General features: G+C 36.6%; 1 protein-coding gene across 1 annotated transcript in view; it reads right to left on the bottom strand.

The window, feature by feature from the left end:
• The window catches only part of GALNTL6 (polypeptide N-acetylgalactosaminyltransferase like 6), a 478,352-nt gene that overhangs the window by 293,811 nt on the left and 160,923 nt on the right, over window positions 1–23,618 (bottom strand). Inside the window, exon 2 of the mRNA XM_037389745.1 lies at window positions 12,884–12,992. Coding sequence (XP_037245642.1) covers window positions 12,884–12,992 — 109 coding nt within the window. The remainder of the gene's footprint in view (window positions 1–12,883; window positions 12,993–23,618) is intronic.

The following is a 23,618-nucleotide window of genomic DNA, read 5'->3' as shown; positions in this document are numbered from 1 at the left end:
CCGCCCTTTCTTAAATATGCTATCCCAGAGGCACTACCACCGTCACTGATAGGCTCAGCCCTGGCCAGCGGTGGGTCCATCTTGGAGACGGCTGGCATTGGCTGTTGGACATCGGAGCAACTTGCAGCAGCTTCTCACAGAAGCCGCCCCTGTAGCTCCCCAGCTACCAAAACCTTGCCATGCAATCCCAAAACATTCATGCAGACGTCTTTCTGTATAAGGTTATATGTGGCATTTCAAAATGTTTTTGGTTTTTGATATTCATTACAATTACAGAGTTTTTGGTTTTTGTTGGGTTTTTTTTTGATTTTGGTTTTTTTTTAGTTTATTTCCAGAATATATTTTCCAAAATCCATTATACTTTTGCTAAAATCATACTTGGTGCTGACAGAGATCACTTCTAATGAGCTCACTTCCTTTGCAACAGTCACCACCCTAATGGTCTGTGAAAATGCATGAAATAAAGTAACTGAAAGAATCTATCCTTCAATATGTTTTTAAGAGTCTTTGCTAAAAATAAATAAATGAATAAAAAAAAAAAATCCCTACATGGTACATTCAGGTTTTACACTAAGTAATGAGAAACCTTCCAATCAGTCCTTTCCTTCTCTCTTTTCCCTTTCATTTGTATCAGTTGACCAAGAAATATTTGAAAACATGAACCATTCTTCATCCAGACATTCAGAGGATTATCATTAAAGGACTTTCTCAAAATGCGGATTCATCTCCTGAACTTAGCTTTTAGGACTGAGAGGTTAAGCTTCCCTCAAATGATAGGTCTGAACTGAACTATGCCAGTAGGCTAAAATTGTAGCCAAAAATCTATCCTTTTATTGGTATTCTTATTACCACTTTTGAAATTATTATCCACTAAATAGAACAGATAGAAAATAAAAAAAATGTTACTTAAGTATATGACATTGCCAAGAAATGCTCAGAGTCTCTTAATTTCCACGTAAAAACTTCAGATTTCTCATGAAGAAACAGATGAAATTGTCTGTATCACAGTCTATTACAAACTTTTCAAAAAGTTTATGGTTGTATAAACTGGGGAAAAAAAGTAATTTAAATACCATACTGAAATGGCAGTATGTTAGTAACATGCTTAATTTACTGATTAATAGCAGCTAATTAAAATGTCAGCCCTCTAGAACTTTAACAGCTCCCAGCTTTCACTCTTTTTTCTCAAGCATGTAAAGTTTGGATTTCATCCCAGTCTAACTGCTTTAGTAAAAACCTGGAATAAAATATATAAAGAAACCCAAAAATATTTATTTAGAGGCTTTCTTTAATTTTTGCATAAAAATATTAAAATTAAATTGGTCTCTCCACTGAAAAAATCCTGAAGAGTGACTCGAAGTATTCAATAACCAGAACAGCCTTTCTTCAAAAGACTGGAAAAGCAGACCTGGGAGGACATGGGAATCAGCATCCTTTTAGTGTCTGCAACTTACCCTCTAGAGACTATTCCTTCCTTGATTTATAACCCAGTACTCACTGTGCTTCACAATCGGTCTCACCTTTTGTAAGCTGCCATGGAACAACAGCGCAAGGAGCAACTAGAAGTATCAGTAGCCTCAGATACATTGAACAAAGTTTCCAAAACACATACATACTATGCAATTAATTAGCACGTAAAATAGAAGTAATAGTCCAGGTAACCTGAAATTACTTTAGCTATCATTTAAAAATATAAACCTCTTTTAAGAGCAAATTAACTGAGAAATACCAAAAGTAAGACTGTCTCCATGTTTTAAGAGTACCGATAATGCAATTTAAATGTATACCTCAATTACTTTTGTTTAATCTGAGCAATAATATTAGTTTGTTTTTCCATTGAATTTCCTGGCAAGTCTTACTATTCAAATTTCAGTATCACCTGCATGACTTTTAGTGAAGATCGCCTAAAAAAAGTTTGTTTCCAGCTTGCACACAGCAGAACTTTCACGCAAGTTGGCAGAACAAAATGCCACTCTAGAAATGTGGTTTCTTTCTTTGCTGTCTTTTTCTTCGAAGGAAGAACAATTCTCCCAGATAGCACTCCACTGCAAGCACAGAGGGCAGACAACTTCGTGTCGCATAACCACAGTCAAAAGTTAGTCATGTTCCTTGAGAAGCAGTAATTACAGAGCAGCATTTGATGAACTAGTGTCTATAAAGTAAATTATAGCAAAACAACCATATATCTCTGCCTCTTCAAACATGTTGACTGGACGTCAGGCAAATTGTTTAACCAGTCCAATAATTTTCCTCTGTCAGCTTCTTTAATGAAAGCTTTGAGTTTTCTAATTTCTTTGGAATGACCTGCTTGTGACTATCATAATGATTATTCTGGATGATGAAGTCTGCGACATGCAAGGTTATTGACTACCGTGCAGGTAATATGTGGCACTGGCAAATTCCCTCAAGTATTAAGCAGATTAAACCAAAAAGAGTCTGGGTCAGTCATTTGGCAAACCTTTAAAGCTGAAGTTATCTTATGGGTCTGTCTTGACCTGTATTCAGGTTAAATGAATGCCTGCCTTAAATCATTAAAATAGTTTTTAAAGCTGGTTGACAGCAGTTTATTCCATGTTTTAAACTTAAAAGATGACACAACAATAGTAAGGAAAAAATTCTTTTTGTCATGGCTTCTGAATTGAAAAGTACAGTCTTCATATGTTATAATTGCTGTCAAGTACTTATTCCAGCTCTTTTTGCCACAGTTTGGTCAAGATTAATTTCCTCCTTCTTTGAATTGGAATTTTCATAGCAAAACAAGCAACACCTAGAAACTGAAGTACAAATGAAAACCATGTCTCTTTGTGCCACAGAGTCAAGCAGTAATTGCTCTGACCTGACAAACTTGATCATTTTTACACCTATCGCAACAGACAACCAACTCAATTCAGACAGTCTATAGAGCTGTCCTTCTCCTTCCACACAGACAAGTCTTGTCTGAAGGTCACTCAGCTGTTCATTTCAAATTCTCCCAGCAAATGGGCCACGTTTTAAAAGACTACTCAGATAAAATTCCTTTTCCAGAATTACTATTAAACATAATTATCTTAAAAAAAACCAAACAAACAACACAAAACCTAGAATGTACAGATGAACTCCTATTAAATTTCACTGAAGACAGTCTTGCCCTGAAAATTTTAAGCAAAAGGAGAACAGCAACAGGGTGCTAACAGCGCCCAAACCAGAACACCCTCACAGACTGCAACTGACAAATTAAAAGACAGATTCAAGACAAGACCTCTGCTCACCCCCCTCCCCCCAAAAACCCCCCAAACCTAAAAATTCTAAAGTCTACTTTCCTTTCTTTTTCACTTCCAGGCAGCAGCTCTATTAAACCCCTAAATATTACATATTGGATACATTCACCAACATCAGCACTTCATCACTAACACTGATGTGAGTCCACTGACAAATCTTTACCACCATACAGAAGGGGTAAAAATATACTTGGGACTATCACAGGCTAACGAGCAATTAGCATCTCCTCCTTTTTTTGCTTTGGCTTGTTTGTTTCTCTCTTTCTTTTAAAAAAATGTGTGAGCATTGAGATCAAAATTCAAATACAAGGGGAAAATGTACCAGGGAGGAAAGTTTGGTCTGTTAAGGATTTGACACCATTCTTCCCTTCACAGATGAAACTACAGAGAAAGACGAAAGAGTAGTAACTTTAATAACTTTTGTAACAGAGAACTTGAAATTTGGACATTAGTTTCAAGCTAGCTTATGTATTGGTTTACAGCACAGTCATACACATTTCTTGCCAAGTTACTGGAAACACAATTTCCTTTCTACCTGTCCTGGTAAAAATCAACATGCCAAAGCTCAGTACAGAAGGGTACACTGAAAATAATTTTCAGCACTAATTCATGAGTCAATGAGATGTATTATGAACTCTTTTCCCCCTTTCTTGGCCTCTCTGGTAGTCCTTAAAAATTAGCTTACCAATTACATTTAAGTGGTACATCAGTGATGAGTTTTAACATGTGGGAAGAACGGGGAAGAATCTAGTTAACTTCAGCCACAAGTGCCTCAAATCCTTGCTGCAAGTACTGAGACCACAGACTCATTGTGCTCTAACAAGGAAGCTTCACTCTGACTTAAAGACACACAAACACTTTTTTACATATATATTTAAGTGGCAAGAGTGAGCTCAAGCATGGGCACCATTTTCCAACAGAGATAAATGCTATACAGCCAGTCTTACGCTCCCTGGCTTCTCCAGCAGTGTAATAATAGGTTGTAACTTAAGATCCAGTGGGGGTGTGTACTAACCCCAAATTACAACTTAAATAATACTATGAGATGCCATTTCACAATCTGAGCAAGCAAGACTGTAGTTGTCCAGGAAAAAAGTTAAGCACTTGTGGAAAAAAAAAAACCAAACCAAACTACATTTTCTAGATATTGGGATTTAAACATCTGGAGAAGGCATAATTGAAAAATCTCTTTCTAAATCAGTGTTTGAAAGCGTAAAATCCTTACACCTGGCTCCAAACTGAGCTCACTATTTTCAATAGAACATCCAGACCATTAAGCTTGAATAAAAATGGTAGAATCAGATCATAGTCTACAGTGCTTTATATTTAAGAGAGCTAATGTGTTTTAATATGAGAAACACTTTATGTAACTGCAGTAGATTGTAACCATCTCTTTCTGCTTCCTTTATATGCTGTCTCCTTGACAAGCATTGATTAACATTACATTTTAGAATTTTCTAATCATGATAGATTTGCATTAAGATAAACTGATGAATGGTTTTCCCTTTTACAAAACGCTGTATTTTAAACTGAACAAAGCATATTCACGACTAATGCTATGAACAATTAGGTTATGACTGTTTATTGAGACCTTGGCTACCACTGCAGTTCCAATTATATTGCAAGTTCTAAAATCCTTTCTAAAAGAATTGCAAGTTCAGAGGCCTAAATTAAATTTAGTGTATTTGTTTAATGTATAATGCTGACAAAATTCCCAGTGCGTAATCCCATCTGAAATATGGGATAACTGAATCCATATTTTAGTATACGCTTCGCTCCCTGAACTACTTTGATTATATTTATCTGTATAAGTATCACAGAACTAATTTTTTCATAACCAAAAGGGAATTACATTTAATGTTGCTATCTGTATGATGCTGCCTCCTATCTTCTAGAGGCACTCTTGTGCTAGTCTTTACTTTGACAAGTTATTCTGATTTTAAGAATGGGCACTGTTCAGCATGATAAGGATTAATTACAGAAGTTTGGGGGAATTATTCTTCTGTACTTTATGCTCAAAAATTCTTGAACAGAAGTGGTGGAATAAACCAGTAATGCACAATTTCTTTAGGTCACACAAGTCACATCTCAGGTGTTTACTACTTTTTATTTTACACAAGCACACTTGACTCTTCTGCCTCCTTTTAATGTTCCACCCTGAGAATATAGTTTCATTCTATTTTCATTTTCATCACAAACACATACAGGTAATTTCTTTTTCAATGTCTGTTTAGTTTGTTTATATAAATAATCTGTATGAATGTTTGTTTGTAGAACTATACAACATACTGTCTGTTTGTTTATAGGACTAATCTTTATGAAATGTCTGCACTGAGGCATGTAAAGGTCAAGATCTTTAAAATCCCCTTCTCCTGGTCAAGATAACGTTTTGAAGAAGGAAAAAAGTAAAGACTATACTGAATACAGGAAAGAATTAAAACCTTCATTCCTTCCCTCCACATAAGGCTTCCACATGCTATTTAAATATAGAAATGCGAGGAACAAAGACTGTGGAAATGGCTCGATAATTGCTGGGATAACTATTGAGTGACACAGTGCATTCTAAAACTTTTTTCCTGAGATTTTAGTAGCAGACAGCAGCAAAATGGCTCAACAGTTAAACATAAAAGTATTGACAGCCACATCTTAGAAGTCACTTTATCAATTCCTTAACCGATTTCTTTTGAAGACAAAAATTTTTATAAATTTCTATTTAGTGCTATGAACACAGCTCCTTACCTGTTACCATTCTCTCAGAAATTTGCTTTCAATTATACAGAATTTTCAATGCCAATCATAGAACATAATCATTCAGCATACACATGCAAGCAGGCAGATCACTATAAAGGAAAAAAAAGAGAAAATAAAAAGGCAGTATTTAAAGAAAAGAAAAAAAAAACCAAACCAAAACCACTACAGAACTTGTAATATGCAATCTTTCTACATCACTTTATAGGCTATTAATTTTGTGAATAGAATTGATAAAATTTCAGAAATTAAACCTTATTTTTTGTTTTCCATCAGTTCTGCTCAGCTGAAAAATCCATTTTTGTATTCCCTTTTCCCATTTGCAGCACTGTACAATGGAAAAGCTATCACTTGTAGTTAGAAATAGATTTTCACGATCACAAATAGCACCATATTTAAATATAAACATTCAACCTGTACTTCTTTAAAAGCCCAAGAATTACACATTTGAATCCTTCCTCTCATCTGAGAAGGTCTTTAATTCATCGTTATTGCTATTACTCATAACTGATGAGCACGTACAGCTGAGAATTTCTTGAGGGAAATAAATAACTTTCAGAACTAGAGAAACAATGATGTTGACTGATTCTCTAGGACTTTTAGTCTCACTAGCCAGGACATAGAGATGGAATCAACAGAATTTCTTTTCATGGATGCTTTTGAATTACTACCTTAGACCTTCATGGCTCTCTTCTGTGAATCTCATCCCTCATGGGAGCATTCAGGGACCTCAGATTCCTAGCTCTACATAGAAATCCTGGAAAATCAGTGGCCATTGGTGCCACAGCAGTTGCCATGAAATGAACATCTTGCTAGGCATGTCCTCAGAGTCCTCCCCAAACAACTGAAGGGAAGTAGGGAAATCTCTGATCAAATGAACAAATTTGTCAAGTCAGTAGCTGATAAGTGACAGTATCAGGGGCTTCAGCATCCAGGATCTCTACTCTATCCAGCGATGCAGGCAGATTTACACTGCCCTGATACAATCAGCGTCGCTATAGCTGGACTAATATGCATACTGGTAGCTACCTAGTTTACACAAGTTGCATTTACATAGGGTGCACTCACAACTCTGAACTGCAATGCAAGAACGCTCTTCTGATATGCATAAGACTGTTTACTACTGAAACAAAAATTATGACAGATGTAGGATTTGCATTTGTTTAGAGTTCTCACTTTTTTAATGCAAATTAAGCATATTCTTCATCAAGGCATGTCATCAGTTGTATTCCCAGAGCAAAATAAATTAATAGAAACAGCTCTTATTTTAAATGCTGATTTCTTGTCAAAAAGATGGCATGACATATCAGCTCCAATAAAGTCTGTTTCTCTGATTAGCTTAGGCTGTTCCTTCCCCCTCCATTGTAATATCTGATTGACTTACTTCAGAAAATGGAAACAATTAAGCTTCTATTTTTTTTCTTCCTAAATATCTATCACAACTGTTTAGTCAGGAACTACTTGTTTGTGATTTTTTTAAAGGTAAACTTTTGCATTCCTTTTCCTATATCTCAATCACTGGTTTTGAGGTAATGACAGAATAATATTCAGAGAAAAATGGAAGTGATTATGTTGACTGAATGAAATAATCTAAGTCATTAAATGCTCCTTTCTATCCAAATCAGGACTTGGATAACTGGCAACTATTCAGCTATCTTCCCTGTTCTAGCAACTGTATAGCAATTTAGTACTCCTCCAATCCAACATCAAATTCCCCCTATTGGCTTCCTCCATTCTGGTATCAAAACTCACCAACCAAAATTCTTAGAACTGTTTTAGTTTACAAAGAGATTGAAAGCATTGAAACTGCATTAAAAACTTGGGGAAGAAAAATAAGCTGCATGTAAAACAGCAAATTAATTGGTATGAGAAAAGTAGTTCCGGTGCTTTTTCTAACTTGCATTAAAAGCAAGAGTAAACATGACAGCATACAAAACCCATACAATTAACTTGTCAAAATCATTCTATCATAGAAGACAAAGAACTACCAAGATTCCAGAAAGAATTAGAAATTTTGGAATGGAATACCTGCGGTGACATGGCTAGGGGATGAAAAATTTGGCTATATGAAAGGTTATTTATCAAAGCATCTAAAAAGAGCAAGAAATATATTTCCTAAATCAACGGTTTAACCAGGTACAGTCTTTCCTTCCAATAACAGATGGTACAGACACTGGTTAGTCTGTTTATATGTACATTTAAAATAGGGGTGGTCTTTGATTAGTCTTTTAAGGAACATAAACTGAAGCATAATATCTAGCAGAAATATTGTTAATACTGTGTCTCAGTGTGGTTTTTTTATTTTATTATTATTTTATTTATTTTTGTTGGTGTGGGTCTTGTTTGTTTTTTATCTTTAAAGAACAACATTCAGCAATACAAATAAGCATGGGGAAACCTTCACAAACACAACAGACTCATCTCTCAACCACCTGGACCACTATCATTCCTGTGTCTCACCTGGCTGCCCTGTGTTTCAAAAGTTCCCTATAGTTAAGGTAAGCAACAGGAACAAATGAATAACTAATTTCCTATTTTCTAAACAAAGAAAAAAATATCAGTTTGGGGATTTAGAAATAACTCACTTAAAATTCTACAGTATCGGGATTTTAAACCAATCAGATTCCTAGAAAAAGCATAATTTTCAAATAAACAAATGGGATGTCTTATTTGGATTCAGGACTAAACATCATGATACTTTCAATTTCGTATTTTGGGGTTTTTCTTCAGCAAAGATCCATACATAATTTCTTTAAGAAAGGTTGGGCATTCCATCTACCTTCACTGACTAAATAATACTTTTACCAGTATCATGTACATTAATTTCTTTCTGTATCTATCTAGGACCACTTCAGTCTTTTTATTCACAGCAGAAGATACTTCACAAGTAATCTGTGGATTCCCAAGTCACTTTGCAAGAAAATGACTTAACTGGGATGGTATGAATTATCTGTTTCACTAACATTGTATTTGACTACTAAGAAATAATTTATTAAATTATAACCATTTTGGTGGTATTGCATCATCATTTCTGGAGATGAAGGAATTGCTCACATGGCAACTGTATGTGCAGATCTGTAAATGAGGAATTTTTAACCCATCTGTGTGTCCAGTAAACTTTAAAAAATGCAAGTTATTGGTTATAGAGCTGGGTGATTTGGTTGTGGGTTTGTGGGTTTTTTTTCCCTAAATCAAAATGACATATTGTTTGCAGTCAGAGAGGAAAATACAAGCAGACTGGATGATAATTTCCTTTCAGTGGTGGCTGTACGGTAGGTATTCTCTTACACAAGATACAGCTGTTTATAGGTATAGGAGCTAACTGCTGTTCTGTGCATCTGTGGGCAAGAGTATCAGTGAGACCATGGCAGTATTTGAAGAGAAACCTGTGTGTAGAACACTGGACCTTGCTGTTATGAGCAAAACTGACAGCAGTGTAGTCCCATATCACATGCTAATTTAAGATTTTTTACAAGGGTACAGAAAAAAATATGGCTATTATGGAATTATGACTTCAAAGACTGCTTTGCATTATCTCCACCAGTAAGAAACATTATCCTACAACATTCTTAACAGAGCCAGAAAGTCTTATCTCCTTCCAAGAAATCAAGTCACAGAGAAGATGAAATACCTGTGAGAAAACTGGAAATTTAATTTTATAGACTCCCATACTGCTGTCTTAATTACAAGTCATGTCACCTGTGACATCTTACTCCTTGAGGAGCTTCCCTCTTTCTGTAATTTCATAATATATATATACATATAATATATATCTACACACACAGACACATATACACGCATATATATATATATATCTCCAGTAAGAGTACATTGCTTCTGCAGTGAGAACGGAGCAACAATCCACAAAGGCATTAAAAAATGACGACGATGTCCAAGTCCAGATGTAATCTTACACACATTTGAAGACGCTTGCCTGGACTTTACTATGTGAAACAACTTCAGATGTGCTTCTCCTTCTTAAAACAAAAGATATGTATTTTCCAAAAGTAAGTACCTCATCCCAAGAAATACCCACCATGGAAACATATCATAGGTCTTTAGATTACAAGTGTAGCTGCTATTTGATGTGTATTCTGCTGTAAAAATGATATCCTACAGAGTGGGACTCAAAGCTATCAAAGGATGTTAAACAACTTGTGTGTGCAGCACAACTGGACACCCGACAGATTCAGAACCTCACTGACGGAACAGTGACACTAAAGCAGCAGTTACGGTGTGATTGCATCCGTACTATCCTTTGTTTTGTCTAGTGGGAAGCCCACAAGGGTGTTTTCCCTGTTTTCCCCTCAAAAGGACTTCAGCAAATAATTCCAGCTGAAGGAAACTGACCTTGGAAGGATCTACAGCATAAGCAAATTGCATATAAATGAGAAGCTCAAAAAGCAGTACCAGTTATTGAAGCCTTTGTCTCTGCAAGAGTCTTCAAATATTAATAACGTTTTGGCTAGATGTAAAGCCTTGCCACTCCACCATTCACTTCAGTTGTTCTCAAGCACCTTCATCATGTGAACAGAATGTGAACTAATGGTAAAAACACCACAAACATACATTTGAACTCCAGGTGGTCCAACAAAGACCCACAAAACCAAAAGTAACCTGAACTCACTTCGACATTTATATGCAAGACCATGTGTAATTGTAAAGCAAAAAAAAAAAAAAAAAAAGCTAGAACACTTGAAATAAATAGAAATAGTATTATTTTTCTGCATATCTTGCAAATGGCTTTTCTCTTTAGCTTTAAAGTAATTGAACGATTCCCACTGAGGAGAGACCACTCAAATTCAGGAACATTGATTTTAATTTGGTGCAGCTAGCCATAGAGAAACCAGCACCTCACCTTAATTAGATTTATGAAATTCACAGTCCCAGCACTTAGGAAATTGTAAGCCTTACAGATATACAGCTAAACTAAATTCAAAAAAGACTTCACTCCTTTCTTCTTTTCTGTGTAATGAGCATTGGCTGCCTTTCCTGAAATGTCCCGAGAAGCCCTTTCAGTGTTGTTATTTCATACCTTCAGATTGATTTTAAACTAAAAGTTGATTTCAGCTATATTTTGATTTGTTATTAGGGACAGAAATTACATAGTATGTCCCAAAGGAGTGCACTGAAATAATCTAGCTTTGCATTGGTATTACTATATTGTGATTTTCAAAGAAAAAAAATCATTAAAAGTCAATTTAATCTAATGAATAATAATGATAGAAATCATTCAAAAGATTTATTAAGTGGTCAAACTCAGCAAATAGTATCACAAGGAAGTCAATAAAAACATAAATAACTTAGAATATTTTAAGTATGATTATTATTATTACCAAGAATAGAAGTTTATTGGAAAAAATATTCACGTACTAGGGCATTCTACTGGAGTTATGTTAGGAGTAGGACTGGGAATTACAAAGCTACATAACATGTTTTGCTAACTTCTTAGTCGACTCCATGCAATGACTTGCATTAAATTGGTAATTCTATAGCTATCCATCAGACAACCATAAGTATTACTGTTTATTTTTCAAAACATATGGGGTCCATACTACATTTTTAGGAATCAAAAGTACATTGCCAGAGCATCAGTCCACATGCCTCAAAAAGGTCCATTTAACCAAGTAACATGTTAGCTATCACATTCGTGTTGATATTCGTTACATATGTGTATGTTTCTACATACATGCTGTTTCTATTTTGTACATTCTCTCTTAGATATTTGTCATTTTACACTTAGCAATTTGGAACACAATTAACATTGATCTGACAACTTCTAAGATGCCTAGAGTAACTTCCTCCCTCTCCCCACTTTTTTTCCTCCAAAGCACATGTGGGAGGGAAGGATAATTTTTTTAGTTAGTGATCAAAAAGATTCCAAAGACAGGGAAAAATGGTTTATAAAATGAACCTACACTTGCAATATTTTACTGGTTCAGGCCCCTGCAAAATTAAGTACTTACCAAGTCTTATGAATCTGTCAACTGGATTCAGTTATAGAGGTATTTTGGGGGAGGTGTTGGCTGTCTTCCGACAGCGGAATCAAGACAGCATGATTTATTTTATAATATTAGATTGGCCTTTGTAAAATAATGACTTTCAGACACTGATTAAGGTGCAATTCAACTGCTGTTACTCTTCCTTCCTTTTAATTTAATTCATCTTACATTGAATAGTTGTAAATTATACTATGAAAGAAAGATTCAAATGTGAACATGCTCTGATGACAGAGGAACACAAACCTTTCTTCGCACACATGGCATACAGCATGTGAGGTACATTAAAATTACATTACTTACACTGAAGGATACCTTGTTACAGTATCTGCAAATACAATTTGCTCCCATTTTCGAATAATTTTAGACTGTCAGAATGAAGTGAAGTAGCTTTAGCAGGACTAAAGGATTGGAGTTTGACAATGGTAAAAGGGTCAAAGTTTCTTTCTAACATAACCTTGGATGTTCTTAGCAGTTACAGGTACCGGACTCGGGTTTTATCCACTGATTTAAGGACAGCTCAGCTTCAATTGTAACACATGTTCCTTTGGAAACCAACACTTTTGCTTATATCTGGTCACAGTATAACAACTCATCTCAACATGAAAAATATTTTGTTAATATTTTTGCCCATTTCCTTGTACAATCATTATATAGCTATTAACATGACCCATTATTTGTATTTTTGCTTGGCTGTTTTCAGAGATAAGGTATTTGTGCTTGGTCTGACCCCTCGTTTCAGAACAACATGTCCTTGTGAAGTGCTGTAATCAAAAAAAGGCTGTTATGAATGCTTTTCAGCTGACTCAAATAAACCCCCATAACAATATGAAGAAAGAATGAATAAACCATTTCAATTTGCTCTGAACTTATGTATACCTGAACGCATAGCATCTTTTTGAATGCTTTCATAATCATGCCAGTCCTTCCTTTTCAAGCCATCAGTCCAGGTAAAGAGCTGTCCATCTCCCAGCCCCAATGGAAGTGTCTGTGAAAACAGCAAACAAACAAATAAATATATACATACATACATGGCTTGCATTATTACAGAAGAACACTTAATATACAGCAGAAGCCAATAAAACATTCAGTGTATCCAATGCAAATACTGAAACTTAAATGAAGCTATTTTTCTAAACAGTGTAAGAAAACCATTAATTTATTTCTTGACAAACAATTAATCGAAGTATGTCAAACAATTTGTACTTAACATTTCTTTCCATCAGTGTCCTGCTATCACTGCTTGGCAAGAAGCTCATGGAAGTTAAATGGACGACTAAAATTAATCAGGTTTCAAAAATGTCTCATCCTTCAATTCATGAAGTACTTGATTTTTTTCCATAAACTACCACTTGTGCAAAGCTGGAGTTATAGTTACTAAGCACCTTTCAGTGTTCCCCTTGATTTTTGGGGTTGGTGTTTTTTTGGGGTTGGTTGGGTTTTTTTTGGTGGTGGGTTTTTTTCGGGCTTTTTTTTTTTTGATAGCTAACGATGAGCTACTGCTATTCACACATGGCCAGGCTTACTGCATCAGATGCACAGAGCAAAGAGACCCTCAAAACACTTTCAAATCCTGTAGATCTTTTATTTTGTAAAAGATAAGGGGGAAAGAAACCCAAACAAACCCATCCCCTCAAAAAGTACCCAGCAAAAAAGCCCCCATGCAACACAAAGTTGGTAAATTGACTTCCCCTTTCCAGACTCTAAATTCTCAGGTAAAGCTAAGAACCACTTTTCCCTTCTAAGCAATTTTACCTTTCTAGAGCTTTTCTTGTCATTTTTTTCTGCGAAATGCTGGTGTTTTTTATAAAAAATAAAATAGAAAACTAGTATTAGAAGTAGACAAAATTTGGATGCATAGGAAGTAGTACAAAGCTGCATAAGTTTTCAAATAAATATAGCCTTTTCCTAAATACTTAATTTACAAAAAAATATGGTAAAAGAAATGGAGAAAATTTTGATAAACAAAGGAGACAATCTACCACATCTGTGCTGAAGAAAGTGAGGAAGCGATTCAGTGCTACTTAGGAGTAACATGAAAATTCTAGTTCTGTTAATTCTAGGTTTGAACCGGTAAGTTACCCAGAATGAAGGGTATATGTCTAATGGATGTTACAAATGTAGTTATCAAAGTATATGTGAAAACAAACTTGAAAAGCAGTTCCAGGAAAGCAACATTTCATCAGTCTTCTACTAGGCAATATTGAAAGCTCTAAAAAAATCTTGTGCGTATGTAAGAACAATGCTCTGAACTTCAAGTATGTAAACCAAATGAATATTGGACTCACCCATCTTTTACTGATTTTACACTACTGGCACCACAAAGCTGGGAGATGGTGGCTTCGAGTGAAGCTGCCCCAGCATTTTCAGTTAGGGTTTCTCTTTTCAGGAGAGACATGTGTTTGCCAGGCTATATGATGTGGATCTGATAGCTAAGCCATCCTTAAAACAGGGGTTTGAAGGCTTTCAGATTGTAAGCAAGAAGCGAGTAATGCCAGGCATGGCTGGTTACCTTTGGGCAAAGGATGCTAGAAATCCTAGCTGACATAGATCTATGCAGAAAATCTCTGCTTTGGGTCAGCTGATGTTTCTGATAACGTTGGATATTCAGGGCAAAGTGTTGTGAGCTAGTGCTCTCCAATAAATCCCTGTGATACTGAGTCAAAGCCATCACATTCTTCCAGCATTACCTACTTTTTTTAGTTTTAATGTTAAAGGTACGTTATGTTACATATCACCGAAGTGTAATCCAACCTGTGTTTCTTCCATTACTAAAACTTTTGCAGTTGTATTCCAAGAAAAGACTCCGTTGCGTTGTTTTAATATCATACAAGCCAGAGGTTCAAACCTGGAAAAACTGAAGAAAAACTGAAGATACCCTGATAAAAGTATTTCATGTTATCAAAATATCTAACTTTTCATGTCCTTGAAATGAAGTCATTAATTTCAATAATTCTTGAATTCAAATAATAGTAATGTTCCAATAGTGATCTGAAGTAGCTCGTTTGTTAAAAGTCAGAAGCACAAGGTACTATGGAGACTGCAACAGCGTTAAGCGTGATTATTGAACCCAAAGTCATAAAATAATCCACTCTGAAGCACTAACTGGCTATTTAAAAGTCAGGGCCAGACAGATCAGCTAAATTCCTATCCCTTGTCAATATGGGTATAGCTGGTGTGAACCTCTCAGTCCCAAAAAATCACAGCTATCAAAAGCAGCACAAACTTTACTTTTGTGACCCTTTATTCCTGTGCTGGCTTTGTTCCCTAAAAGTAGCGATTTAAATGGCAAGTTTGCCACACACAGAAAGAAAGCTGAGTAGTAGAGTTTACAGCTGGTTTCCTGTTGCCTATTTGCATTTTGATGCCATTACTTAAAAAAAAAATATTAATTACTCGTAGTTACTGTACCTGATAACATTTACAAGTCTCATGTACCAGGATGCCCTCTTGCAAGCATAATCTAGTTAAATACATTCACTAAAATTAGTCTAGTAAAAGGATTGCTATTCAGACAGTATAATCTCAATGGGGACCAAACACTCTGGCCTTTTGAGGGACTAGACTTCATGAAATTCTCCCTGTGGACACATTGGTTTTACTTCTGCAGTGGGCGTGAAGCAGGGCTTAAGAAGGGATGTAGAGTTTCAGTCAAACACTCCGGAAAGAGTTTTGCAGTGGAAATTCTATAGCTCTGAAGAAATCAGGACTGCCTTCAGTCCCTCAACTAAATATCTCCCTTGTCAGCAACTGAAGGTTTTTTTTTCTTTTTGATGTTGCTACATGTCTAACAAGATACAAAAGCACTTGAGAAAACTGGTTCCTCCATTTCACTTCTGCCTAAGGGTAAACAAATTGCATTTTGAGAGACCTTAAAGCAGAGTTTCTGGAATGTTTTAAAACTGCTAAAAGGCTCCATTGTAAAACTCTAAGTATGCTAAACATGCTTCATTCTTCCAGATGATGATGACTGGAAGAGCCCCTGTTTCTAAAGCATCTCTAGCTGGAAAGTAAGCAAAGGAAGGAAAAGAAAAAAACAAACAAAACAGTCTTAATCTAACCTTGTCTTCCCCCTACATACTCTCTGCTTTTCTTTCTCAGTTCTCTGTCTTTTTGGATACACCGATAATTTACAGTATTTTGCATCAAATGAGAAAAAAACCTCTGGTTTTGTTATACACAGGCTATGACTGGTGTAATGGCTAGATAATAATACCAACCAAGATAGTGCTGCTATTGGTAAGTACACACAAGAAAGCTCAGAAACCACATCCTCACCTCTATGGTCAATCTCAGAAAGACATGTTCTGAGCAGATGAATACGAAGTCACTTCACAAGATGGAATATGCTAACAGATCCCGATTCTGAATTTTTGCGGAACACATATCTGACCATAAGTTGATGTGCTAAGCTGAAATAAAATTAACCACACTGCATAAGTAGAAGTGCTAAAGGCGGCAACAACAGGAATTCTTCATTTTAGGGGTAACGTATGAGCAGCTAGACCAAAAGCTATATTCGTGCTATAAAATACCCTATGACTTCAGCACAAAATTGGGTTTAGACATTTAAACATATAATCAAATAAGCTTGGGTTCCAGCCCATAAAATAAAAATTTATTAAGGATTATTAACCTGTGGCTAAGCAAATTATCACAGACAGAGTATTCTAGAGAATACATGTTCATTATTTCCACATTCTGGGTTCTCATGTATTTAAGTAGTATGAACACTGCAAGATTGGTGTGAAGAGTTAGTTCGACATGTGCAATAATAATCTTTTGGTATACGTGATGGCCTAAGAAATGCAGAAGCATGACTAGAGAAAATTATGGTTCCTTCCAAAACATGCACTAGGGATTCTTTCCAGGGGAAACCAAGGTAGGAGAAAAGAAGGCTCAGGCACCCCCACCCCCTCAAGTACCTCACCATAACAGGAAAGCAATGCTTATATGTATGCTTTAGTGATATAACAATATATAGGAATAAGAAACCAGCACAGCTGGTTAACTGAAATATACTCAAGGTTTTCCCTTCCAAAACATTTCTACGTCACCCACAAATACCACAGTCTGCCTCTACAGCCCTTAGTCTCTTGAACTTGAGAACTATTTTTATAATAGCAGCACTATTATAACACCAAATATAACTCTGCATACAAAGAGCTGGATTTTGACTGACTGTCAAAAAAATCCTACAACAATTTATCATCCAACCATTTGTTACAGATAGTATGAAGCTGTGAGTTGCACATTTTTAAGTGTTTCTGTCTAAAAGGGATTACCCACCTACAGCAACATTACATACAGCATCTGCCTTACTATTTCATTTTCACATTAACCTCAAATCTTTTGGGATGCAAGACTGATACAGTACTACACAGACTCAGAAGATCCTTGTCCTCTAGAGAAGACTCAACATCTGGTTCAATTACAGAGAATATGATAAGCCCCCAAAATAGTATAATTATCAAAAACTCACCCACAGACTATTAGATCCCTCAGAGGGGATAAAAAAGCTTCTCTGCTGTGACATTTGAAAGCTTGAACTCAGAAACAATTGTCTTCATTGACTAACTCATTTATTTTTAATTTCACTCTGCAGAGGCAGACAATTAAAGGGGACTCAAGCAAAGGAAGATGATGTATTAATGGAAATGCACCTTTCTAAAAAAAAAAAAAAGAAGTGATAATTACAGATTCACTTTGAGCCTGAGGATCTTCTCACTAGCTCTAGGGTTATTTTACTGAACAACAATATACAATCAAATACTGCATATGCTTGTTTTGGCTGGGACAGAGTTAATTTTCTTCTTAGTAGCTGATATGCAGCTATACTTTGCATTAGTGCAGAAAACAGTGTTGATAATACAGGGATGTTTTCGTTATCGCTGATCAGCGCTTGCACAGTCGAGACCTTTTCTGCCTCTCACCCACCCACCTATGAGTAGGCTGGGGGGCACAAGGAGCTTGGGGGGGGACACAGCTGGGACAGATGGCCCAAAATAACCCACGAGATATTTCAGACCACGTAGCATCGTGCTTAGCATATAAAGTGGGAGGGAGGAGAAGGGAAGTGGGGACATATTTGGAGTCATGGCATTTGCTCAAGTAACCGCCACGTTTGATGGAGCCCTTCCGATGGCGGAACACCTGCCTGCCCATGGGAAGAATGAATTCCTTGTTTTGCTTTGATTGTGCACTTGGATTTTGCATTACCTATTAAACTGTCTTTATCTCAACCCTTGAGTTTTCTCACTTTAACCCTTCTGATCCTCTCCCCTATCCCAACAACGGGTAGCAAGTGAGCAGCTATGTAGTGCTTAGTTGCCAGTTGTGGTTAAACCATAACAGTACATTAACAAAGCATCATATTCTGATCAGCATAATAATTTCCATTTTAAAAATGAATTTTAGGAAGTAATTAATTCAGAAAATTTTAGCAATAATCACTTCTTCCTGCTCAGGAAAAAATGTGGTAAAAAAAGGAAAAAAGATGGTAAAGTACTGAATTAGACACCTTCACAGATACTTCAAGACAAGCACAAAAACAGCCAGCCTTTGATTTTCCTTTGTTTTTAAATACAAGATTCCCCACTAAAGCAATTAAATCCATTTCTTCATCAGAATAAATTTATGGATCACTTCTTAAAGAGTGATGTCACTGGATATTCTATCATATGTTTATTATAAGTCTGCTGCAAAATCACAACATGCCCATTTCCTGTATTTCTGTTCTGGTATTATCACAAACATAGGAAGACAGACATTCTCATGAAGCTTCTTCCCCAAGAGTTGGAATGGTCATGAAGACTAATTTTGAATGATTTCTCCTTACTCTGTTTATGCTAAATTTTAGCCCAAGACCATTCAAGTGAAACGTTAGTATTACAGCATTACATTACAGCAATATTACAGTATTACAAATCTGAATTCAAGTGCTCTCCCACCTCCAAACACAAGCAAACTCTATTCTGGTGCAGGGACTGGCTAAGAATATGAGATGAAAACCAAAATATTATTTTCCCTAAGAATGTGCTTGATATAAGGCAGTCTGTTCTATAGAAAGGGTATAAAATCCAAACATCGCACAGTCTCATCTCTATGCCTTTATGTTTAAGCTTCTGAGCGACACCTGCATAGCCCTCCTTTCCTATTGCTCTTCAGTATTAGACTAACAAACAAAAAAGGTCTCATATCTGAATTGCCAAATAGAACAGAGATCAGTGTACAAGTAGTAATGCTGAGCAAATAGGTGCAATACAGGCCTTAAACGCCTGTGAAGTCCTCACCATCATAAAATGAAACTATTCCACCTAGTAATTTGGCTCCACCACGATCTTTCCTTAAGATGTCAGGGGCAGGCATTGCAACACCTGAAAGTTTTGATAGTTTTGAAAGCTGATAGTTTTGAACCCCCAGGCTACGTGTTTTTCAGGGTCCTTCTCTGGGATGCTATCCCTCTAGGAGGGAAGCAGTGGCTGCAGCGAGTGCAGTGGTAGGCTGTGGGGGATGGGTGGGCAGCAGCCACCCTGCCCACCCAGGGCACCCACCTCTTGATGCCATTCACTGAGTGTTCCGGTCAGTCCTGTGCTGCTGCTGGCCAGATGCTGGCTACACCAAAACCACTGCCCATTGGGGTAGCACTTGAGGGACATACAAAAGATGCCCAGGGAGAAGTGGAGAGATGAGAGAGCTGGAGGGACACTTGAGGGACCTCATCCTACAATGCCACCCTCCTACATACTTCAAAGAAATGGTTGCTGTAGATCTGGATACCCTCATTAGGTTGGAAGATGCTGAGGATGAAGAAAACGTTGTTCAGTAAAATGTAGAGAACTACTATTTGCTCTCAAGAGAAGGTGGTAAAGGCTCTAAAGCCTATTATCTTTTAAAAAGAAGGAAAAAAACAGAATACATTCAGATATAACTACTGCCTTTTAATTTTATTTTTACTTTAAGTACTTTACAACATTTTTAAAAATAAAAACCTGAATTATTTTCCAAATCTTTACCTTGAAGCAATATAATAGAGAGTTGAGGACATGATGAATTCTTCATATGCTCAGATTTCATGTGCCATTTATTTGTTATGCCACAGCAAATAAGCGTTCACTGCACTGACATTTACATTACTAGAAATAATTAGCCCGGCACATCAAAAAAGGGCAGTACTTGATTTAGTCTGCGCCATCTGAGAGACTCAAGGTTATTTCATTTTTGAAACACTTTCAGGCTTTCTGTGCTTTTATTTTCTAGATCATCATGGACAACCCAGTAGCATCATGCCATCAATTCCAGACTAAAGCTGTTAATAATGTTATTTTGAAAATGCCAAGCTCCCCAAGCTTCTCATTACTGAGATTTTTATAGACAGGTATAAAACCTGTTATTGCTGCACTACAGTTATATTGTTGAAGTAACAAAACTGCAGAAAAAACTAAATTAAAACAGGTTTTAAAAACATCGCAATTTCCTATTGACCCAGTGTATGAGTGCTTGAGCATTGGGTGAATGACAATTCTGTAAGGATGCATTTCCATGCTGGGAAGTTGTGATTTATCATGTCAAATTATGGAAGATTAGAGATGTTTAATAATATATATTGGTATAAGAACAGTAAAAGATTCTTTAGCACAGATGCTGTCTTGCATCCATCACTCACGAACTAAAAGCTTGCAGTATGCACTGCCATTCATGATGTAGAATTTTAAACACACACATTTTGCAAGTTATCAGGAAAAGAGTTCATGGAATCCTATTATGTTGACTATATCAAGTGATACCCCATGGAAATTCCTGTGCTTTGCAACTCTTATGTATGTTGAAACTATCCTCAAAAAATTATTTCTCATTTAACTTCTAGTATTTCCAAAACATCCATTATCACCTTGATGTTGTTGACATTTGTATTTCCTGACTGCTACAAACGACTTGGGTAACACAGGCAAAAAGTATTCTAAATCCCCAAAAGAATACAGCAGAGCGGGGCAGAATAGCACCAAGTGGTTATCCTGGGCACATTACAGTATGCATACATGGATTCTTCTGTATTTCAGTCAGTGCCCATTGCCTTTCACCTTTTCCCTTGCCACCACTGAGAAAGGTCTGGCTTTATTTTTTTTACCCCCTGCAGTCAGGTATTTATACCCACTGGGTTTAAATACTTTGTCTTGATAAGACTACATAGATCCAGCTCCCTCAGCTTCTCCCTGTAACACAGATGCTCTGGTCCCTTTGGAGGGGGACAAGGGTTTTACTAGTTCCACAGACAAGGTATAAAATGCACGGAATTCCAAAGGAGTTTGGATTCAACATCTGTTGATTCTGAACCACCATGAATTGCCAAAGGTGACCTATGAAGTCTGGCAGTGAATCTTGGCTTCCTAAATGACACAACTTCAACTGCCTGTGGGACAGGAGGAAGGGTATAAACTGAAATGATAATAAAAATGATTCCTCAGGGCAAGCAACTCCCATCTCTTTCTGCCTGCTGGTCTAAGCTGCTGACAGATTTGTTCAATAACTAAATCACCTAAACCAATCTTTTCCTAATGTTTTAACTTCTCTGAATTCCAGCTTGGTGAAATGAAATCAAACTCAAGTAACACAAGTGTCTATGACAGATCCAAATAAACCAAAACACACACTGACAAAGTGCTGCTACTCCAGGTCTTTTGTAGAGGAATGAAGGCAGTGGGTTGATTAGCATTGATAATACAGGGTTTATCTCTCTGTCCACTTCTGACTGTTCTAGAAAAATCTATGATCAATCTCCATGTTGTTAACAACGCTGTAGCAATTTTGTCTCCCCACGAGGCAGCCTCAAGAAGTACCTTTCCAACGCTTCGCCATGTCTGAATGCTGAAAACCTTTTTCACCATAACTAGCAAATCATACATTTACACCACACTAGCAGAATTCTTATTGCCGTTACATTATATTTTACACCTCTTTTTTCAAATATATCCATAAGCATTGCAAATATAGAATTTGTCTCCCTGTCCACTTTTAATCGTTCTGGTAAGTCTAAAACTAATCTCCATGTTGTTAGCGATGTTGTTGCAATTTTATCGCCCCTCGAGAAAGCCTCAGAAAGTAATTTTCCAGTGTTTTGCCATGTCTGAACGCATGTGACTTTATTCGGCGCAACTAACGCATCATTTACTTTGCACCATCCTAGCAAAGTTCTTATTGCCCTCTTGTTATACTTTATGCTTCGTTTTTCAAATATATCTATAAGCATCGTTAACAGAGAATTTTCTTCTTCTGCACTCATATTAAATAGTCCCCATCCACGCTGGGCACCAAAAGTTGCAATTTGAGTTAAGATGGACAAGAAATATTGCAATGCACCCATATCGATTAGTTGTCAATGGCTCACCTCTCATGGTGTCTGTTACGGGTCGCAGGCTCTCCCACTTGTCTCAGCTACGTTGGGCGCCGGTTGTCATAGTCTGAGTCCAACTCAGTCAGCCTCACATGGGGCACCATTGTTGCAGCAAAAACAAACTAGTAGGCTGCAACAAGGCTCTTACCATCAGTCAGATTCTACTGTCCATTCTGTTCCTCCTTCTTCCAGAGGTCAGACCACACTGCTCCTCCTCCATCTGACCCCCTCTCCCACAACCCTCAGCGGGAAGGAGCTACAGCTGCACATCATCCATGTCAGTCAACCCACTGCCTCTGCAGCAAGGCCACAGCTGCATGTTATCAACGCTAATCAACCCACTGCCTTCATTCCTCTACAGTCTTTTCCTTCAGCTCAGGAGTGCTTTGCCAGCGCAATAGGGTAAGCTTGCAGAAGGAGCCTGTATCCATACTTCACTATTCGTTTTCAGGAAGTTTTACATCATACTCATGTTTTATTAATACTACACATTAATGACTGGCTTTTTCAGAAATTATTTTTTACATCAAAAGACATTAAAAGGGTTTGAAGAGACCTGGCAGGATTTTTGCCAGCATGGCTACTGGTTATTTTTTGAACCAGCACGGGTCTTTATATAAGCCACTGGATGAACACTATAAACAATGATTTTTAGTTACTCCTGAAAGAATTTATTATATAACTTTCTGGGTCTTTTTTTACCATGCTAATTTTGCTAATTTAATTTTTTTTATTTAATTTAAAAAGCAAAAAAACCCAACCAACCAAAACCCAGAGAGAAATTTATTTACAGTTTTGGGACTGATCCATTTTTTGATGATTGCCAGTTTGCAATATTGCAAGGATGAATAATGAAGTTGTAATAGTGCTTGTTGTTAACAGACTTTTCAGATTACCCATTTTTCCTCAAGTTTAGAATAATGTCTTTAGATTTTCACTATGCTAAGAATCACATGGTTTTAGATTGGCCATTGCACCAACTCAAGACAAAAAGTGCTTTTGTAGGATTCAAATGTCAGGTCTTTTAAGCAGGAAATAATTTCTCATTTTGACAAATCTGTTCAATGGTGATTAACAATCATATTGTCTTATGCTAAATTACATTTAAAGTAACTTGCCTTTGAATTTTTAATAAAAGCACATCCTCTCTTAGGTAACATTCACAGATTACTGAACACATTTTAAAAACAGTACAGCATGATCACTACAATTAGATTATCACTA

This window comes from Falco rusticolus, chromosome 1 (assembly GCF_015220075.1).
Source record: "Falco rusticolus isolate bFalRus1 chromosome 1, bFalRus1.pri, whole genome shotgun sequence".
Classification (NCBI taxonomy): domain Eukaryota; kingdom Metazoa; phylum Chordata; class Aves; order Falconiformes; family Falconidae; genus Falco; species Falco rusticolus.
The sequence above is the reverse complement of the archived record's forward strand: the minus strand, read 5'-3'. Positions and strand labels throughout refer to the sequence as shown.